This window comes from Oncorhynchus kisutch, linkage group LG9 (genome assembly GCF_002021735.2).
Source record: "Oncorhynchus kisutch isolate 150728-3 linkage group LG9, Okis_V2, whole genome shotgun sequence".
Lineage (NCBI taxonomy): Eukaryota > Metazoa > Chordata > Actinopteri > Salmoniformes > Salmonidae > Oncorhynchus > Oncorhynchus kisutch.
The window spans coordinates 46,365,461-46,387,717 of NC_034182.2; the positions used below are offsets into that span (position 1 = coordinate 46,365,461).

Consider the following 22,257-nt stretch of genomic DNA (forward strand, 5'->3'; position numbering starts at 1 on the left):
GAGGGTTGAGTCTCTGCTGTGAGGGTTGAGGCACTGCTGTGAGGGTTTAGTCACTGCTGTGAGGGTTGAGGCACTGCTGTGAGGGTTTAGTCACTGCTGTGAGGTTGGAGGCACTGCTGTGAGGGTTGAGTCTCTGCTGTGAGGGTTGAGGCACTGCTGTGAGGGCTGAGGCACTGCTGTGAGGGCTGAGGCACTGCTGTGAGGGTTGAGGCACTGCTGTGAGGGTTGAGGCACTGCTGTGAGGGTTGAGTCACTGCTGTGAGGGTTGAAGCACTGCTGTGAGGGTTTAGTCACTGCTGTGAGGGTTGAGTCACTGCTGTGAGGGTTGAGTCACTGCTGTGAGGGTTGAGTCACTGCTGTGAGGGTTGAGGCACTGCTGTGAGGGTTGAGTCACTGCTGTGAGGGTTGAGGCACTGCTGTGAGGGTTGAGTCTCTGCTGTGAGGGTTGAGGCACTGCTGTGAGGGGTTTAGTCACTGCTGTGAGGGTTGAGGCACTGCTGTGAGGGTTGAGGCACTGCTGTGAGGGTTGAGTCTCTGCTGTGAGGGTTGAAGCACTGCTGTGAGGGCTGAGGCACTGCTGTGAGGGCTGAGGCACTGCTGTGAGGGTTGAGGCACTGCTGTGAGGGTTGAGGCACTGCTGTGAGGTTTGAGTCACTGCTGTGAGGGTTGAAGCACTGCTGTGAGGGTTTAGTTGCTGTGAGGGCTGAGTCACTGCTGTGAGGGTTGAAGCACTGCTGTGAGGGTTTAGTCATTGCTGTGAAGGTTGAGTCACTTCTATGAGGGCTGAGTCACTGTGAGGGCTGAGTCACTGCTGTGAGGGCTGAGTCACTGTGAGGGATGAGTCACAGCTGTGGGGGATGAGTCACTATAAGGGATGAGTCACTATAAGGCTTGAGTCACTATAAGGGATGAGTCACTATAAGGGATGAGTCACTATAAGGGCTGAGTCACTATAAGGGATGAGTCACTATAAGGGTTGAGTCACTATAAGGGATGAGTCACTATAAGGGTTGAGTCACTATAAGGGATGAGTCACTATAAGGGTTGAGTCACTATAAGGGATGAGTCACTATAAGGGATGAGGCACTATGAGGGTTGAGGCACTATGAGGGGTTGAGGCACTATGAGGGTTGAGGCACTATAAGGGATGAGGCACTGCTATGAGGGTTGAGTCACTATGAGGGATGAGGCACTGCTATGAGGGTTGAGTCACTATGAGGGATGAGGCACTATGAGGGTTGAGGCACTATGAGGGATGAGGCACTATGAGGGTTGAGGCACTATGAGGGTTGAGGCACTATAAGGGATGAGGCACTGCTATGAGGGTTGAGTCACTATGAGGGATGAGGCACTATGAGGGTTGAGTCACTATAAGGGTTGAGTCACTATAAGGGTTGAGTCACTATAAGGGATGCGTCACTATGAGGGATGAGTCACTATAAGGGATGAGCCACTATAAGGGATGAGTCACTATAAGGGTTGAGTCACTATAAGGGATGAGTCACTATAAGGGTTGAGTCACTATAAGGGATGAGTCACTATAAGGGTTGAGTCACTATAAGGGATGAGTCACTATAAGGGATGAGTCACTATAAGGTTTGAGTCACTATAAGGGATGAGTCACTATAAGGGATGAGTCACTATAAGAGTTGAGGCACTATGAGGGTTGAGGCACTATGAGGGTTGAGGCACTATGAGGGTTGAGGCACTATAAGGGATGAGGCACTGCTATGAGGGTTGAGGCACTATGAGGGATGAGGCACTATGAGGGTTGAGGCCTATGAGGGATGAGGCACTATGAGGGTTGAGGCACTATGAGGGTTGAGGCCCTATGAGGGATGAGGCACTATGAGGGTTGAGGCACTATGAGGGTTGAGGCCCTATGAGGGTTGAGGCACTATGAGGGTTGAGGCACTATGAGGGATGAGGCACTATGAGGGATGAGGCACTATGAGGGTTGAGGCACTATGAGGGATGAGGCACTATGAGGGTTGAGGCACTATGAGGGTTGAGGCACTGCTATGAGGGTTGAGGCACTATGAGGGATGAGGCACTATGAGGGTTGAGGCACTATGAGGTTTGAGGCACTATGAGGGTTGAGGCACTATGAGGGTTGAGGCACTATGAGGGATGAGGCACTATGAGGGTTGAGGCACTATGAGGGATGAGGCACTATGAGGAATGAGGCACTATGAGGGTTGAGGCACTATGAGGGTTGAGGCACTGCTATGAGGGTTGAGGCACTATGAGGGTTGAGGCACTATGAGGGATGAGGCACTATGAGGGTTGAGGCACTGCTATGAGGGTTGAGTCACTATGAGGGTTGAGGCACTATGAGGGATGAGGCACTATGAGGGTTGAGGCACTGCTATGAGGGTTGAGGCACTATGAGGGATGAGGCACTATGAGGGTTGAGTCACTATGAGGGTTGAGGCACTATGAGGGATGAGGCACTATGAGGGTTGAGGCACTATGAGGGATGAGGCACTATGAGGGTTGAGGCACTATGAGGGATGAGGCACTATGAGGGTTGAGGCACTATGAGGGTTGAGGCACTGCTATGAGGGTTGAGGCACTATGAGGGATGAGGCACTATGAGGGTTGAGGCACTATGAGGGATGAGGCACTATGAGGGTTGAGGCACTGCTATGAGGGTTGAGGCACTATGAGGGATGAGGCACTATGAGGGATGAGGTACTATGAGGGATGACGCACTATGAGGGATGAGGCACTATGAGGGATGAGGTACTATGAGGGATGAGGCACTATGAGGGTTGAGGCACTAGGAGGGATGAGGCACTATGAGGGATGAGGCACTATGAGGGTTGAAGCACTATGAGGGTTGAGGCACTATGAGGGTTGAGGCACTATAAGGGATGAGGCACTGCTATGAGGGTTGAGTCACTATGAGGGATGAGGCACTATGAGGGATGAGGCACTATGAGGGATGAGGCACTATGAGGAATGAGGCACTATGAGGGTTGAGGCACTATAAGGGATGAGGCACTGCTATGAGGGTTGAGTCACTATGAGGGATGAGGCACTATGAGGGATGAGGCACTATGAGGGATGAGGCACTATGAGGGATGAGGCACTGCTATGAGGGTTCGTTATACCTGAATGCTTTAAGTCAAGTGTTTGCATTGTTAAAGATCAAACTTATGTCCGTATTTCACATCAGGATGAGAAACAATGTACCTGAATGAGCTGGTGGTCTCCTGTAGTATCTGGTTCATGGAAGTCCCCCCCCCCCCCCTGTGTGTCTGTTTTTCTCCCCAGGCGGGAGTGAGTGTTCCTGGGATAAGGAGAGGCTGGTGTCGCCCCTGTCTGGAGGTGGTGGGGTGGGCAGAATAGGGATGGGGGGACAACAGAGTCTTAACAACCAGGTGAACTCACTACAGAAACACCTACTGGCCAACCGTGAGTACTAAAGGAATATACTGTATATATTTATCTTCTCTCCATGTTGTTTTCACTGTGAGTACTAAAGGAATATACTGTATATATTTATCTTCTCTCCATGTTGTTTTCACTGTGAGTACTAAAGGAATATACTGTATATATTTATCTTCTCTCCATGTTGTTTTCACTGTGAGTACTAAAGGAATATACTGTATATATTTATCTTCTCTCCATGTTGTTTTCACTGTGAGTACTACATTTAGAGAGGGATAATGTCCTTCTCTCCTCCTCCATGTTGTTTTCACTGTGAGTACTACATTTAGAGAGGGATAATGTCCTTCTCTCCACCTCCATGTTGTTTTCACTGTGAGTACTACATTTAGAGAGGGATAATGTCCTTCTCTCCACCTCCATGTTGTTTTCACTGTGAGTACTACATTTAGAGAGGGATAATGTCCTTCTCTCCACCTCCATGTTGTTTTCACTGTGAGTACTACATTTAGAGAGGGATAATGTCCTTCTCTCCTCCATATCAACTGATTATAACATGGAGAGACATATCAACTGATTATAACATGGAGAGACATATCAACTGATTATAACATGGAGAGACATATCAACTGATTATAACATGGAGAGACATATCAACTGATTATAACATGGAGAGACATATCAACTGATTATAACATGGAGAGACATATCAACTGATTATAACATGGAGAGACATATCAACTGTGATTATAACATGGAGAGACATATCAACTGATTATAACATGGAGAGACATATCAACTGTGATTATAACATGGAGAGACATATCAACTGATTATAACATGGAGAGACATATCAACTGATTATAACATGGAGAGACATATCAACTGTGATTATAACATGGAGAGACATATCAACTGATTATAACATCGAGAGACATCATATATTTCTCCCCTCTCCTCTTTTCACATTTCACACCCTCTCCTCTCTTCCCGAACCGTCCCCGCCTCTCCTCCCCTCCACCTCTTTCCTCCACCCCTCCTCTCTCTTCCACATCTCCTCTCTCCTCCCCTCTTCCCCTCCTCTCCTCACTCCTCCACCCCTCTTCCCCTCCTCTCCTCATTCCACCTCTCTTCTACTCCTCTTCTCTCTCCTACTCCTCTCCTCGCTCCTCCACCCCTCTCTCCTCTCCTCATTCTACCTCTCCTCCTCTCCTCTTCTACTCCTCCTCTCTCCTACTCCTCTCCTCTCTCCTCCACCCCCTTCCATCCTCTCCTCGCTCCTCCGCCCCTCTCTCCTCTCCTCATTCCACCTCTCCGCCACATCTCCTCTCTCCTTCCCTCCTCCCCTCCTCTCCTCTCTCCTCCACCCCCTCTCCTCCTCTCCTCCTCTGCTCTCCCCTCCTCTCCTCCTCTTCTTTCCTATCCTCCTCTCTTCTCCTCCTCCCCTCCCCCCCTCCTCTCCTTGCTCCTCCCTTCCTCTCCTCGACTCCTCCTCTGCTGTTGTTTTTCCTCTTTCCATTAAATCTGTTTCTCTCATTCTCTATAGCTCTCCAGTAGATGGATTAACCAACAGCACTCTAATAAATTAATTCATTTGTCAACACCTCGTTCCAGACTTAGAGAGATGATTTCATCAGTCATGTTGTTATCACAGTGTTTATTGTCCTCTCTCCAGGTCTCCAGGACCTCCCCTTCGTGATGATGACCCACCCCTTACTTCCTGTCCGGGTGCCCCCGGCGTCGGTTGCCATGGCGATGTCTCAGATGAACCACCTCAACACCATCGCTAACATGGCGGCCGCCGCGCAGATGCACACATACACACACCAGGCCCCCATCGTCAAGGTACACACACACACACCTCATCTAAACCCTTCTGTTATATGATTATTACATTATATACGTTTGCAGTTATTTAATATGACTACTTTACTTTACTCTCTGTCTCTGTCTCTGTGCCTCTCTCTGTCTCTGCTCTCTCTCGCTCTCTTGATCTCTCGCTCTCTCTCCCGCTCTCTCTCTCGCTCTCTCTCTCGCTCTCTCTCTCGCTCTCTCTCCCTCTCTCGCTCTCTCTCTCGCTCTCTCTCTCGCTCTCTCTCCCGCTCTCTCTCTCGCTCTCTCTCGCTCTCTCTCCCTCTCTCGCTCTCTCTCTCGCTCTCTCTCTCGCTCTCTCTCTCGCTCTCTCGCTCTCTCTCTCGCTCTCTCTCTCACTCTCTCTCACTCTTGCTCTCTCTCTCGCTCTCTTGCTCTCTCGCTCTCTCGCTCTCTCTCGCTCTCTCGCTCTCTCTCGCTCTCACTCTCTCTTGCTCTCTCTCTCTCTCACTCTCTCTCTCTCTCTCTCTCTCTCTCTCTCGCTCTCGCTCTCTCTTGCTCTCTCTCGCTCTCTCTCTCTCTCTCTCTCTCTCTCTCTCTCTCTCTCTCTCTCTCTTGCGCTCACTCTCTCTCACTGTCTAGGAGCGTGTGTGTGACAGTCCATCCCCATCTCCTTCTGTCGACGACATACACACACCTCTCTTGTCCCAGCAGTCCTCACAGCCCAGCTCTACAGCATCCAGCTCACCAGACCGTCTAACACTCGATAGAGATGTTACTGAAAGACAAATATTAGTGAATAAAATAGAAAGAGTGAAAGGTGAGTCTCTCAGTCTCTCTCTCTCTCTCACACACACACACACACACACACACACACACACCCTACTGTAGATATGGTAATTCCTTCCTGCTGAATGACCCAGTGAATTATATTGCTAGTGTTCTGATCATCACTCGTTATGTTGGAATTAAAGGCAATGTCATCGATGTTAAAGGGTAGGTTGCATAAACGTCACCACATCAAAAGTCTCAATGCAAAGTTACACCTCGATTTACATCCTGAACAGGTCAGGGTTCCATAGCCGCAGGCAGAACAGTTGAAACTGGAGCAGCAGCATGGCCAGGTGGACTGGGGACAGCAAGGAGTCATCATGTCAGGTAGTCCTGAGGCATGGTCCTTGGGCTCAGGTCCCACGAGAAAAGAGAGAAAGAGAGAGAGAGTATTAGAGAGAGCATACTTAAATTCACACAGGACACCGGATAAGACAGGAGAAGTACTCCAGATATAACAAACTGACCCCAGCCCCCCGACACATAAACTACTGCAGCATAAATACTGGAGGCTGAGACAGGAGGGGTCAGGAGACACTGTGGCCCCATCCGATGATACCCCCGGACAGGGCCAAACAGGAAGGATATAACCCCACCCACTTTGCCAAAGCACAGCCCCCACACCACTATAGGGATATCTTCACCACCAACTTACCATCCTGAGACAAGGCCGAGTATAGCCCACAAAGATCTCCACCTCGGCACAACCCAATAGGGGGGCGCCAACCCAGACAGGAAGATCATGTCAGTGACTCAACCCACTCAAGTGACGCTTCCAATGAACTATTTAGCCAAATAGCTATTAGCCTAGCCAGCCAGCTAACATTAGCTATTTAGGCAAATAGTTATTAGCCTAGCCAGGCTTAGCCAACCACCGTGGTTAGACACCATCTAGAACACAACTAACACAATACAACTAAAACCGCAGATCAAAAGCCAAGAGAGAGCAGAGACTTACAGATTGATGACTGCCGATCTCACGGTAATTGACTGCCTTAGGAACATGTTTATCATCTCCAGGTCTCCACATATACAAGCCGCTGATGCCTTTGAAACATAAAAAATAAATAAAAAATAAGTTAAAATAAATCTATTTAATATACACCATCACAAGGTTTTGCCTTATACCGCTGTGATACAGCCTGGAATCGAACCAGGGTCTGTAGTGACGCCTCTAGAACTGCCTTATACCGCTGTGATACAGCCTGGAATCGAACCAGGATCTGTAGTGACGCCTCTAGAACTGCCTTATACCGCTGTGATACAGCCTGGAATCGAACCAGGATCTGTAGTGACGCCTCTAGAACTGCCTTATACCGCTGTGATACAGCCTGGAATCGAACCAGGATCTGTAGTGACGCCTCTAGAACTGCCTTATACCGCTGTGATACAGCCTGGAATCGAACCAGGGTCTGTAGTGACGCCTCTAGAACTGCCTTATACCGCTGTGATACAGCCTGGAATCGAACCAGGATCTGTAGTGACGCCTCTAGCACTCAAATCAAATCAAATTTATTTATATAGCCCTTCGTACATCAGCTGATATCTCAAAGTGCTGTACAGAAACCCAGCCTAAAACCCCAAACAGCAAGCAATGCAGGTGTAGAAGCACGGTGGCTAGGAAAAACTCCTAGGCCAATACCTAGGAAGAAACCTAGAGAGGAACCAGGCTATGTGGGGTGGCCAGTCCTCTTCTGGCTGTGCCGGGTGGAGATTATAACAGAACATGGCCAAGATGTTCAAATGTTCATAAATGACCAGCATGGTCGAATAATAATAAGGCAGAACAGTTGAAACTGGAGCAGCAGCAGCACAGAGTCCTGAGTACCAGACCATTAGGACCTGATGGAGGGACAAGAGAGCCCTGAGTATCAGGCCATTAGGACCTGATGGAGGGACAGGAGAGTCCTGAGTACCAGGCCATTAGGACCTGATGGAGGGACAAGAGAGTCCTGAGTACCAGGCCATTAGGACCTGATGGAGGGACAAGAGAGCCCTGAGTATCAGGCCATTAGGACCTGATGGAGGGACAGGAGAGTCCTGAGTATCAGGCCATTAGGACCTGATGGAGGGACAGGAGAGCCCTGAGTATCAGGCCATTAGGACCTGTTGGAGGGACAAGAGAGCCCTGAGTATCAGGCCATTAGGACCTGATGGAGGGACAGGAGAGCCCTGAGTACCAGACCATTAGGACCTGATGGAGGGACAGGAGAGCCCTGAGTATCAGGCCATTAGGACCTGATGGAGGGACAAGAGAGCCCTGAGTATCAGGCCATTATGACCTGATGGAGGGACAATAGAGCCCTGAGTATCAGACCATTAGGACCTGATGGAGGGACAATAGAGCCCTGAGTACCAGGCCGTTAGAACCTGATGATCGTTAGCAAACTGGGTACTACCATACCAATGCATGTCCGGAGTGCATAAGTGAAGATTTGAGTAACGTCGAATTTTGCTGCGGTGATGGCTCATGACTGCTGGAGTGGCAGTAATACGATCACCTCAACAGCCCTCTAGGTCTGACTACTGTCTGGAGGGACTGTACATAATTATTATCTACTATACCTCTCTCTCTCTGTCTCTGTCTCTCTCTCTCTCTGTCTCTCTGTCTCTCTCTCTCTCTGTCTCTCTCTCTCTCTCTCTCTCTCTCTCTTCCTCTTACAGAAGACTCTTCATTGGCTCTCCCCATGTCGAAGCCTTCATCTGATAGGCTGTCACCAGCCCAGGCCCTGCCCCCTGGCTTCCCTGCTCCCTTCCTGTTTGCTGATGGAGTTTCCTCTGTTGAGACTCTACTCACCAACATACAGGTTTTATAAATACTTAGAATTAGTTTCAGTCTTTTATGTCTTGTAGTTTCCTACAATTTTATAACCGTTTTGTCAGTTTTTGTTTTGTTGCCAAAGTGATATGAAGTTCTGGAGTTATAGGATCTCCCAAACAACCTGAGCATCACTCACATCAAATAGATATACTCAATAACTTATTTGTAGACCCAAGTTGAGGCGCGCTCTGTCTCTCTCTCTCTCTCTCTCTCTCACTCTTTCTCACTCTCTCTCACTCATTCTCACTCTCTCGCTCTCTCTCTTTCTCAATCTCTCTCTCTCTCTCTCTCTCTCTCTCTCTCCTCTCTCTCTCTCTCTCTCTCTCTCTTTCTCAATCTCTCTCTCTCTCTCTCTCTCTCTCTCTCTCTCTCTCCGTCTCTCTCTGTCTCTCTCTCTGTCCCCCCCCCCCCTCTCTCTCTCTCTCCATCGCCATCTCTCTCTCTCATATATATATCTCAGGGCCTTCTGAAGGTGGCTGTAGAGAATGCCCGTGTCCAGGACACTCAGATCCAGGCAGAGAAGAGAGGACTGAAGATGGAGCTGTACCGAGAGAGAGAGATGAGAGAGAGTCTGGAGAGACAACTCACCTCTGAGTTACAGAGTAACGGTAGGAATTGAGGAGGGTCATTTCAGCCCAAATTGTACGTATTAATTTATATGAGGGGGGGGAAGTGCTTACTAAAAGTATATACTATGTACTAACCATACCGTGTACAAGATGATTATTGTTTATCTTATCCTCTCTCTCTCAATTCAATTCAATTCAAGGGGCTTTATTGGCATGGGAAACATGTGTTAACATTGCCAAAGCAAGTGAGGTAGACAACATACAAAGTGAATATATAAAGTGAAAAACAACAAAAATTAACAGTAAACATTACACATAAAGAAGTTTCAAAACAGTAAAGACATTACAAATGTCATATTATATATATACAGTGTTTTAACAATGTACAAATGGCTAAAGGACACAATATAAAATAAATAAGCATAAATATGGTGTTTGTTCTTCACTCTCTCTCTCTCTCTCTCTCTCTCTCTCTCTCTCTCTCTCTCTCTCTCTCTCTCTCTCTCTCTCTCCCTCATCCCTCTCTCTCTCCCTCATCCCCCTCTCTCTCTCTCCCTCATCCCTCTCTCTCCCTCCCTCATCCCCTCTCTCTCTCTCTCTCCCTCATCCCCCTCCTCATCCCCCTCTCTCTCTCCCTCATCCCCCTCTCTCTCCTCCCCTCATCCCCCTCTCTCTCTCTCCCTCACCCCCCCTCTTCTCTCTCATCTCTCTCTCTCTCATCGTCTCTTCTCTCTCTCTCTCTCCCTCTCTCCCTCATTCCCCCCTTCCTCTCTCCCCTCATCCCCCTCTCTTCTCCTCCCTCATCCCCCCCTCTCATCTCTCCCTCATCCCCCTCATCTCTCCTCTCCCTCCATCCCCTCTCTCTCTCTACCTCCCTCATCCCCCTCTCTCCTCTCCCTCATCCCGCTCCTCCTCTCTCTCCCTCATCCCCTCTCTCTCTCTCCCTCATACCCTCTCTCTCTCTCTCCCTCATCCCCCTCTCTCTCTCTCCCTCATCCCCCTCTTCTCTCTCCCTCATCCCCCTCTCTCTCTCTCCCTCATCCCCTCTCTCTCTCTCCCTCATCCCCCTCTCTCTCTCTCCCTCATCCCCCTCTCTCTCTCTCCCTCATCCCCCTCTCTCTCTCTCCCTCATCCCCCTCTCTCAGCTCCATTCAGAAGCGCTTAAAGAAAAGAGAAGAAAGCCAAGAGGAAGCTTCAGGAAGCATTGGAGTTTGAGTCCAAACGGAGGGAGACGTTGGAGCATTCTCTCAAACACTCCCTCCTCCTTGTTTTCCTCTCCTCCCGACACCATCCGCAACGGTGAGACTCCTCCTCCTTGTTTTCCTCTCCTCCCGACACCATCCAGCAACGGTGAGACTCCTCCTCCTTGTTTTCTCTCCTCCCGACACCATCAGCAACGGTGAGACTCCTCCATCTTGTTTCCTCTCCTCCCGACACCATCAAGCAACGGGTGAGACTCCTCCTCCTTGTTTTCCTCTCCTCCCGACACCATCAGCAACGGTGAGACTCCTCCTCCTTGTTTTCCTCTCCTCCCGACACCATCAGCAACGGTTGAGACTCCTCTCTCCTTGTTCCTCTCCTCCGACCCATCAGCAACGGTGAGACTCCTCCTCCTTGTTTTCCTCTCCTCCCGACACCATCAGCAACGGTGAGACTCCTCCTCCTTGTTTTCCTCTCCTCCGACACCATCAGCAACGGTGAGACTCCTCCTCCTTGTTTTCCTCTCCTCCCGACACCATCAGCAACGGTGAGACTCCTCCTCCTTGTTTCCTCTCCTCCCGACACCATCAGCAACGGTGAGACTCCTCCTCCTTGTTTTCCTCTCCTCCCGACACCATCAGCAACGGTGAGACTCCTCCTCCTTGTTTTCCTCTCCTCCCGACACCATCAGCAACGGTGAGACTCCTCCTCCTTGTTTTCCTCTCCTCCCGACACCATCAGCAACGGTGAGACTCCTCCTCCTTGTTTTCCTCTCCTCCCGACACCATCAGCAACGGTGAGACTCCTCCTCCTTGTTTCCTCTCCTCCCGACACCATCAGCAACGGTGAGACTCCTCCTCCTTGTTTTCCTCTCCTCCCGACACCATCAGCAACGGTGAGACTCCTCCTCCTTGTTTTCCTCTCCTCCCGACACCATCAGCAACGGTGAGACTCCTCCTCCTTGTTTTCCTCTCCTCCCGACACCATCAGCAACGGTGAGACTCCTCCTCCTTGTTTTCCTCTCCTCCCGACACCATCAGCAACGGTGAGACTCCTCCTCCTTGTTTTCCTCTCCTCCCGACACCATCAGCAACGGTGAGACTCCTCCTCCTTGTTTTCCTCTCCTCCCGACACCATCAGCAACGGTGAGACTCCTCCTCCTTGTTTTCCTCTCCTCCCGACACCATCAGCAACGGTGAGAACTCCTCCTCCTTGTTTTCCTCTCCTCCCGACACCATCAGCAACGGTGAGACTCCTCCTCCTTGTTTTCCTCTCCTCCCGACACCATCAGCAACGGTGAGACTCCTCCTCCTTGTTTTCCTCTCCTCCCGACACCATCAGCAACGGTGAGACTCCTCCTCCTTGTTTTCCTCTCCTCCCGACACCATCAGCAACGGTGAGACTCCTCCTCCTTGTTTTCCTCTCCTCCCGACACCATCAGCAACGGTGAGACTCCTCCTCCTTGTTTTCCTCTCCTCCCGACACCATCAGCAACGGTGAGACTCCTCCTCCTTGTTTTCCTCTCCTCCCGACACCATCAGCAACGGTGAGACTCCTCCTCCTTGTTTTCCTCTCCTCCCGACACCATCAGCAACGGTGAGACTCCTCCTCCTTGTTTTCCTCTCCTCCCGACACCATCAGCAACGGTGAGACTCCTCCTCCTTGTTTTCCTCTCCTCCCGACACCATCAGCAACGGTGAGACTCCTCCTCCTTGTTTTCCTCTCCTCCCGACACCATCAGCAACGGTGAGACTCCTCCTCCCTATTCCTCTTATCCTGGTTGTCCCTCCATCAGGTCCTAATGGTCTGGTACTCAGGGCTCTATCAGGTGTTTAACCAGGTGTGTAACCAGCTATGTGGCCAGGTGTGTAACCAGGTGTGTAACCAGCTATGTGGCTAGGTGTGTAACCAGGTGTGTAACCAAGCTATGTGGCAAGGTGTGTAACCAGGTGTGTAACCAGGTGTGTAACCAAGTGTTTAACCAGGTGTGTAACCAGGTGTGTAACCAGGTGATCACAGTGAATGCGGTGTCGACGTGTATTCAGTCTAATGAGGGTTCTTCTTGACCACAGATATAGTTGTACCTGAAGATTAACCAGAACTGAGTGGAAACCAGGACAAGACACTCCGATTGGTCAAGGTATGGAACACTGTTAAATATGTTAATGATCCCCGAGATATAGTTAATATGATGGTAACACAGGACAGGGAAGAAGAGTGGAATGATTTTCATGAATGCAGTGAGTATTATATTTGTAATGGGATGTATATATATAGTATATAGTATATATATATATATTATACAGTAGCTGTAATTTAAACCTGTTACTCTGAAGACTATTATATTCCATATATTTCTCTCTTTCTCCCTCTTCCGTCCTACGATTCCCAAGATCCAACCTTCAGTTCTGATGACCTCACCCCGACCCCGTCACGGGAAAACACCAGCCCGTTGTCACGACGACCTAGACAGTGGACCTCCTGGAAAGCCCCCTTTCTCATCCCCGATGACTGATGATCGTATGGCCTCAGAAATAAACGGATGAGCCAATTAGAGGAGAGTTAAAAAATATATATATATTTTGGATCAGAGCGACATCAGTGTTCTGTTCGTTCCTTCTGAAACTTGGACTGATGGGAAGAATGTTGTTGTTTAATCACTTCAACTTTACATCTGTCTATTTCTATCTCTCTCTCTCTCGCCCTTCCCCTCCAGAAGTGTTTTGTGGGGAAATATTGATTTATGTCCTTACATTAGTCCACCATTCTGTTCCTGACCCCCCCCCCCCCCGAACTCTAACCCCTTGACCTATTAGAGGACTGTTGTGTTGCTGTTTTGTTTTGTTCGTTTACCTATAAATTGTATCACGGTCGAGAGACTGAATTGAGGACGATGAAGAAAAAGCCGTGTGGATAACTAGCAGTCGGCTCCGTCCCAAACAGAAGCCTTTCCGTCTCTACTTTGGTTTGTTATGGTGAGAGAATCGGCTCGCCGGTCACGGAGAAAAGGGTCCTTCTACTTGTAAATAGTGTTTGTGACTAGTAGGGATTGGGATGCCATTTGAGACTCTTTGACTGTATGGAGTTTGAGACCTGACAACAAATACATTATTATAATACCAGACTTTATTCTCTCGCCTTCTTTACACACACTGTTACACACACACACACTGTTACACACACACTGTTACACACACACACACTGTTACACACACACTGTTACACACACACACACACTGTTACACACACACTGTTACACACACACACACTGTTACACACACACTGTTACACACACACACACACACACACACACACACACACACACACACACACACACACACACTGTCGTACAAACACACACACTGTTACACACACACACACAAACACACTGTTACACACACACTGTTATACACACACACACACACACACACACTGTCGTACAAACACACACACTGTTACACACACACACACTGTTACACACACGCACACACACTGTTACACACACACACACACACTGTTACACACACGCACACACACTGTTACACACACACACACACACACACATTGTCGTACAAACACACACACTGTTACACACACACACACACTGTTACACACACACACACAGTTACACACACACACACACACACACTGTTACACACACACACACTGTTACACACACACACACACACACACACACACACACACACACACACACACACACTGTTACACACACACAGACACACTGTTACACACACACACTGTCGCACAAACACACACACACACTGTTACACACTCACACACTGTCGTACAAACACACACACACAGTTACACACACACACAAATTTCCACTCTCTCTCTTCTTCTCATCCCTCCATTCTTCTCTTGTTTATTCTGTCGTTCTGTCACTCACTTCTCTGGCGGGATGGAGAGTAAACAGGTGGTGACATAACACACCTGCTTCGCTCTCTCTTCTCACCTGCTTCTCTCTCTCTTCTCATCTGCTTCTCTCTCTCTTCTTATCTGCTTCTCTCTCTCTTTTCACCTGCTTCTCTCTCTCTCTCTCTCTTCTCATCTGCTTCTCTCTCTCTTTTCACCTGCTTCTCTCTCTCTCTTCTCATCTGCTTCTCTCTCTCTCTTCTCACCTGCTTCTCTCTCTCTCTCTCTCTTCTCACCTGCTTCCTCTCTCTCTCTTCTCTCTCTCTTCAAACCTGCTTCTCTGTATCTTCTCACCTGCTTCTCTCTCTTCTCCCCTGCTTCTCTCTCTCTTCTCATCTGCTTCTCTCTCTCTTCTCATCTGCTTCTCTCTCTCTTTTCACCTGCTTCTCTCTCTCTTCTCATCTGCTTCTCTCTCTCTTTTCACCTGCTTCTCTCTCTCTCTCTCTTCTCATCTGCTTCTCTCTCTCTCTTCTCACCTGCTTCTCTCTCTCTTCTCATCTGCTTCTCTCTCTCTTTTCACCTGCTTCTCTCTCTCTTCTCATCTGCTTCTCTCTCTCTCTCTCTTCTCATCTGCTTCTCTCTCTCTTTTCACCTGCTTCTCTCTCTCTCTCTCTTCTCACCTGCTTCTCTCTCTCTCTTCTCATCTGCTTCTCTCTCTCTCTCTCTTCTCATCTGCTTCTCTCTCTCTCTTCTCATTTGCTTCTCTCTCTCTCTTCTCATCTGCTTCTCTCTCTCTTCTCACCTGCTTCTCTCTCTCTCTTCTCACCTGCTTCTCTCTCTCTCTTCTCACCTGCTTCTCTCTCTCTTCTCACCTGCTCCAATCGTTCTCTTTCCTCTTGTCCTCACGTAGTTTTCCAATAATACAGAATATCAGTGTTCACAGAATTCAATGAAGAGACGAGCTGAATAAATACACACTGCATTTCATGTCCTGGTTCTATTCTTTATTCAAATTAAACTTTATTATTCACATGCGCCAAATACAACAGGTGTAGACCTTACCTTGAAATGCTTACTAACAAGTCCTTAACCAACAGTGCAAATCACGAATCAAGTTAAGAAAATATTTACCAAATAAACTAAAGTTTTAAAAAATTCTTTAAAAAAGTAACACAATAAAATAAGAATAACAAGACTATATACAGGGGTGTTACGGTACAGAGTCAATGTGGAGACTATATACAGGGGGGTACCGGTACAGAGTCAATGTGGAGACTATATACAGGGGGTACCGGTACAGAGTCAATGTGGAGGCTATATACAGGGGGTACCAGTACAGAGTCAATGTGGAGACTATATACAGGGGGGTACCGGTACAGAGTCAATGTGGAGGCTATATACAGGGGTACCGGTACAGAGTCAATGTGGAGGCTATATACAGGGGGGTACCGGTACAGAGTCAATGTGGAGGCTATATGCAGGGGGTACCGGTACAGAGTCAACGTGGAGGCTATATACAGGGGGTACCGGTACAGAGTCAATGTGGAGGCTATATGCAGGGGGTACCAGTACAGAGTCAATGTGGAGGCTATATACAGGGGGTACCGGTACAGAGTCAATGTGGAGGCTATATGCAGGGGGTACCAGTACAGAGTCAATGTGGAGGCTATATACAGGGGGTACCAGTACAGAGTCAATGTGGAGGCTATATACAGGGTGTTACGGTACAGAGTCAATGTGGCTATATGCAGGGGGGTACCGGTACAGAGTCAACGTGGAGGCTATATACAGGGTGTACCGGTACGGGGTCAGTGTGCAGGGGGTACAGGTTAGAGGTCATTTGTAGGTAGAGGTGAAGTGCCTATGCATAGATAATAAACAGGGAGTAGCAGTACAGAGTCAATGTGGAGGCTATATACAGGTGTGTACCGGTACGGGGTCAGTGTAGAGGCTATATACAGGGTGTACCGGTACAGGGTCAGTGTGCAGGGGGTACAGGTTAGAGGTCATTTGTAGGTAGAGGTGAAGTGCCTATGCATAGATAATAAACAGGGAGTAGCAGTACAGAGTCAATGTGGAGGCTATATACAGGGTGTACCGGTACGGGGTCAGTGTGCAGGGGGTACAGGTTAGAGGTCATTTGTAGGTAGAGGTGAAGTGCCTATGCATAGATAATAAACAGGGAGTAGCAGTACAGAGTCAACGTGGAGGCTATATACAGGGTGTACCGGTACGGGGTCAGTGTGCAGGGGGTACAGGTTAGAGGTCATTTGTAGGTAGAGGTGAAGTGACTATGCATAGATAATAAACAGGGAGTAGCAGTACAGAGTCAATGTGGAGGCTATATACAGGGTGTACCGGTACGGGGTCAGTGTGCAGGGGGTACAGGTTAGAGGTCATTTGTAGGTAGAGGTGAAGTGCCTATGCATAGATAATAAACAGGGAGTAGCAGTACAGAGTCAATGTGGAGGCTATATACAGGGTGTACCGGTACGGGGTCAGTGTGCAGGGGGTACAGGTTAGAGGTCATTTGTAGGTAGAGGTGAAGTGCCTATGCATAGATAATAAACAGGGAGTAGCAGTACAGAGTCAACGTGGAGGCTATATACAGGGTGTACCGGTACGGGGTCAGTGTGCAGGGGGTACAGGTTAGAGGTCATTTGTAGGTAGAGGTGAAGTGCCTATGCATAGATAATAAACAGGGAGTAGCAGTACAGAGTCAACGTGGAGGCTATATACAGGGTGTACCGGTACGGGGTCAGTGTGCAGGGGGTACAGGTTAGAGGTCATTTGTAGGTAGAGGTGAAGTGCCTATGCATAGATAATAAACAGGGAGTAGCAGTACAGAGTCAACGTGGAGGCTATATACAGGGTGTACCGGTACGGGGTCAGTGTGCAGGGGGTACAGGTTAGAGGTCATTTGTAGGTAGAGGTGAAGTGCCTATGCATAGATAATAAACAGGGAGTAGCAGTACAGAGTCAATGTGGAGGCTATATACAGGGTGTACCGGTACGGGGTCAGTGTGCAGGGGGTACAGGTTAGAGGTCATTTGTAGGTAGAGGTGAAGTGCCTATGCATAGATAATAAACAGGGAGTAGCAGTACAGAGTCAATGTGGAGGCTATATACAGGGTGTACCGGTACGGGGTCAGTGTGGAGGCTATATACAGGGTGTACCGGTACGGGGTCAGTGTGCAGGGGGTACAGGTTAGAGGTCATTTGTAGGTAGAGGTGAAGTGCCTATGCATAGATAATAAACAGGGAGTAGCAGTACAGAGTCAATGTGGAGGCTATATACAGGGTGTACCGGTACGGGGTCAGTGTGCAGGGGGTACAGGTTAGAGGTCATTTGTAGGTAGAGGTGAAGTGCCTATGCATAGATAATAAACAGGGAGTAGCAGTACAGAGTCAACGTGGAGGCTATATACAGGGTGTACCGGTACGGGGTCAGTGTGCAGGGGGTACAGGTTAGAGGTCATTTGTAGGTAGAGGTGAAGTGACTATGCATAGATAATAAACAGGGAGTAGCAGTACAGAGTCAATGTGGAGGCTATATACAGGGTGTACCGGTACGGGGTCAGTGTGCAGGGGGTACAGGTTAGAGGTCATTTGTAGGTAGAGGTGAAGTGCCTATGCATAGATAATAAACAGGGAGTAGCAGTACAGAGTCAATGTGGAGGCTATATACAGGGTGTACCGGTACGGGGTCAGTGTGCAGGGGGTACAGGTTAGAGGTCATTTGTAGGTAGAGGTGAAGTGCCTATGCATAGATAATAAACAGGGAGTAGCAGTACAGAGTCAACGTGGAGGCTATATACAGGGTGTACCGGTACGGGGTCAGTGTGCAGGGGGTACAGGTTAGAGGTCATTTGTAGGTAGAGGTGAAGTGCCTATGCATAGATAATAAACAGGGAGTAGCAGTACAGAGTCAATGTGGAGGCTATATACAGGGTGTACCGGTACGGGGTCAGTGTGCAGGGGGTACAGGTTAGAGGTCATTTGTAGGTAGAGGTGAAGTGCCTATGCATAGATAATAAACAGGGAGTAGCAGTACAGAGTCAATGTGGAGGCTATATACAGGGTGTACCGGTACGGGGTCAGTGTGCAGGGGGTACAGGTTAGAGGTCATTTGTAGGTAGAGGTGAAGTGCCTATGCATAGATAATAAACAGGGAGTAGCAGTACAGAGTCAACGTGGAGGCTATATACAGGGTGTACCGGTACGGGGTCAGTGTGCAGGGGGTACAGGTTAGAGGTCATTTGTAGGTAGAGGTGAAGTGCCTATGCATAGATAATAAACAGGGAGTAGCAGTACAGAGTCAACGTGGAGGCTATATACAGGGTGTACCGGTACGGGGTCAGTGTGCAGGGGGTACAGGTTAGAGGTCATTTGTAGGTAGAGGTGAAGTGCCTATGCATAGATAATAAACAGGGAGTAGCAGTACAGAGTCAATGTGGAGGCTATATACAGGGTGTACCGGTACGGGGTCAGTGTGCAGGGGGTACAGGTTAGAGGTCATTTGTAGGTAGAGGTGAAGTGCCTATGCATAGATAATAAACAGGGAGTAGCAGTACAGAGTCAACGTGGAGGCTATATACAGGGTGTACCGGTACGGGGTCAGTGTGCAGGGGGTACAGGTTAGAGGTCATTTGTAGGTAGAGGTGAAGTGCCTATGCATAGATAATAAACAGGGAGTAGCAGTACAGAGTCAATGTGGAGGCTATATACAGGGTGTACCGGTACGGGGTCAGTGTGCAGGGGGTACAGGTTAGAGGTCATTTGTAGGTAGAGGTGAAGTGCCTATGCATAGATAATAAACAGGGAGTAGCAGTACAGAGTCAATGTGGAGGCTATATACAGGGTGTACCGGTACGGGGTCAGTGTGCAGGGGGTACAGGTTAGAGGTCATTTGTAGGTAGAGGTGAAGTGCCTATGCATAGATAATAAACAGGGAGTAGCAGTACAGAGTCAACGTGGAGGCTATATACAGGGTGTACCGGTACGGGGTCAGTGTGCAGGGGGTACAGGTTAGAGGTCATTTGTAGGTAGAGGTGAAGTGCCTATGCATAGATAATAAACAGGGAGTAGCAGTACAGAGTCAATGTGGAGGCTATATACAGGGTGTACCGGTACGGGGTCAGTGTGCAGGGGGTACAGGTTAGAGGTCATTTGTAGGTAGAGGTGAAGTGCCTATGCATAGATAATAAACAGGGAGTAGCAGTACAGAGTCAACGTGGAGGCTATATACAGGGTGTACCGGTACGGGGTCAGTGTGCAGGGGGTACAGGTTAGAGGTCATTTGTAGGTAGAGGTGAAGTGCCTATGCATAGATAATAAACAGGGAGTAGCAGTACAGAGTCAACGTGGAGGCTATATACAGGGTGTACCGGTACGGGGTCAGTGTGCAGGGGGTACAGGTTAGAGGTCATTTGTAGGTAGAGGTGAAGTGCCTATGCATAGATAATAAACAGGGAGTAGCAGTACAGAGTCAACGTGGAGGCTATATACAGGGTGTACCGGTACGGGGTCAGTGTGCAGGGGGTACAGGTTAGAGGTCATTTGTAGGTAGAGGTGAAGTGCCTATGCATAGATAATAAACAGGGAGTAGCAGTACAGAGTCAATGTGGAGGCTATATACAGGGTGTGTACCGGTACGGGGTCAGTGTGCAGGGGGTACAGGTTAGAGGTCATTTGTAGGTAGAGGTGAAGTGCCTATGCATAGATAATAAACAGGGAGTAGCAGTACAGAGTCAACGTGGAGGCTATATACAGGGTGTACCGGTACGGGGTCAGTGTGCAGGGGGTACAGGTTAGAGGTCATTTGTAGGTAGAGGTGAAGTGCCTATGCATAGATAATAAACAGGGAGTAGCAGTACAGAGTCAATGTGGAGGCTATATACAGGGTGTACCGGTACGGGGTCAGTGTGCAGGGGGTACAGGTTAGAGGTCATTTGTAGGTAGAGGTGAAGTGCCTATGCATAGATAATAAACAGGGAGTAGCAGTACAGAGTCAATGTGGAGGCTATATACAGGGTGTACCGGTACGGGGTCAGTGTGCAGGGGGTACAGGTTAGAGGTCATTTGTAGGTAGAGGTGAAGTGCCTATGCATAGATAATAAACAGGGAGTAGCAGTACAGAGTCAATGTGGAGGCTATATACAGGGTGTACCGGTACGGGGTCAGTGTGCAGGGGGTACAGGTTAGAGGTCATTTGTAGGTAGAGGTGAAGTGCCTATGCATAGATAATAAACAGGGAGTAGCAGTACAGAGTCAATGTGGAGGCTATATACAGGGTGTACCGGTACGGGGTCAGTGTGCAGGGGGTACAGGTTAGAGGTCATTTGTAGGTAGAGGTGAAGTGCCTATGCATAGATAATAAACAGGGAGTAGCAGTACAGAGTCAACGTGGAGGCTATATACAGGGTGTACCGGTACGGGGTCAGTGTGCAGGGGGTACAGGTTAGAGGTCATTTGTAGGTAGAGGTGAAGTGCCTATGCATAGATAATAAACAGGGAGTAGCAGTACAGAGTCAATGTGGAGGCTATATACAGGGTTGTACCGGTACGGGGTCAGTGTGCAGGGGGTACAGGTTAGAGGTCATTTGTAGGTAGAGGTGAAGTGCCTATGCATAGATAATAAACAGGGAGTAGCAGTACAGAGTCAACGTGGAGGCTATATACAGGGTGTACCGGTACGGGGTCAGTGTGCAGGGGGGTACAGGTTAGAGGTCATTTGTAGGTAGAGGTGAAGTGCCTATGCATAGATAATAAACAGGGAGTAGCAGTACAGAGTCAATGTGGAGGCTATATACAGGGTTGTACCGGTACGGGGTCAGTGTGCAGGGGGTACAGGTTAGAGGTCATTTGTAGGTAGAGGTGAAGTGCCTATGCATAGATAATAAACAGGGAGTAGCAGTACAGAGTCAATGGAGGAGAAGGTCCATGTAAATAGTCCAGGGGGACGGGATATATATGAGTCCATGTAAATAGTCCAGGGGGATATATATGAGTCCATGTAAATAGTCCAGAGGGATATATATGAGTCCATGTAAATAGTCCAGAGGGATATATATGAGTCCATGTAAATAGTCCAGGGGACGGGATATATATGAGTCCATGTAAATAGTCCAGGGGGATATATATGAGTCCATGTAAATAGTCCAGAGGGATATATATGAGTCCATGTAAATAGTCCAGAGGGATATATATGAGTCCATGTAAATAGTCCAGGGGGATATATATGAGTCCATGTAAATAGTCCAGGGGACGGGATATATATGAGTCCATGTAAATAGTCCAGGGGGATATATATGAGTCCATGTAAATAGTCCAGAGGGATATATATGAGTCCATGTAAATAGTCCAGAGGGATATATATGAGTCCATGTAAATAGTCCAGGGGACGGGATATATATGAGTCCATGTAAATAGTCCAGGGGACGGGATATATATGAGTCCATGTAAATAGTCCAGAGGATATATATGAGTCCATGTAAATAGTCCAGAGGGCGGGATATATATGAGTCCATGTAAATAGTCCAGGGGACGGGATATATATGAGTCCATGTAAATAGTCCAGAGGATATATATGAGTCCATGTAAATAGTCCAGGGGATATATATGAGTCCATGTAAATAGTCCAGGGGACGGGATATATATGAGTCCATGTAAATAGTCCAGAGGGATATATATGAGTCCATGTGAATAGTCCAGAGGGATATATATGAGTCCATGTGAATAGTCCAGAGGGATATA

General features: G+C 48.4%; 1 protein-coding gene across 1 annotated transcript in view; it reads left to right on the top strand.

Moving 5' to 3' along the window:
* LOC109886988 (dachshund homolog 2) overlaps window positions 1–13,750 on the top strand; it is a 39,889-nt gene extending 26,139 nt beyond the window's left edge. The window contains exons 2-9 of the mRNA XM_031832718.1: window positions 3,280–3,420; window positions 5,069–5,238; window positions 5,848–6,025; window positions 8,701–8,843; window positions 9,318–9,465; window positions 10,572–10,725; window positions 12,699–12,766; window positions 13,020–13,750. Of these exons, the coding sequence (XP_031688578.1) occupies window positions 3,280–3,420; window positions 5,069–5,238; window positions 5,848–6,025; window positions 8,701–8,843; window positions 9,318–9,465; window positions 10,572–10,591 (800 nt within the window). The 3' untranslated portion in view covers window positions 10,592–10,725; window positions 12,699–12,766; window positions 13,020–13,750. The remainder of the gene's footprint in view (window positions 1–3,279; window positions 3,421–5,068; window positions 5,239–5,847; window positions 6,026–8,700; window positions 8,844–9,317; window positions 9,466–10,571; window positions 10,726–12,698; window positions 12,767–13,019) is intronic.
* Window positions 13,751–22,257: the final 8,507 nt, after the last annotated feature.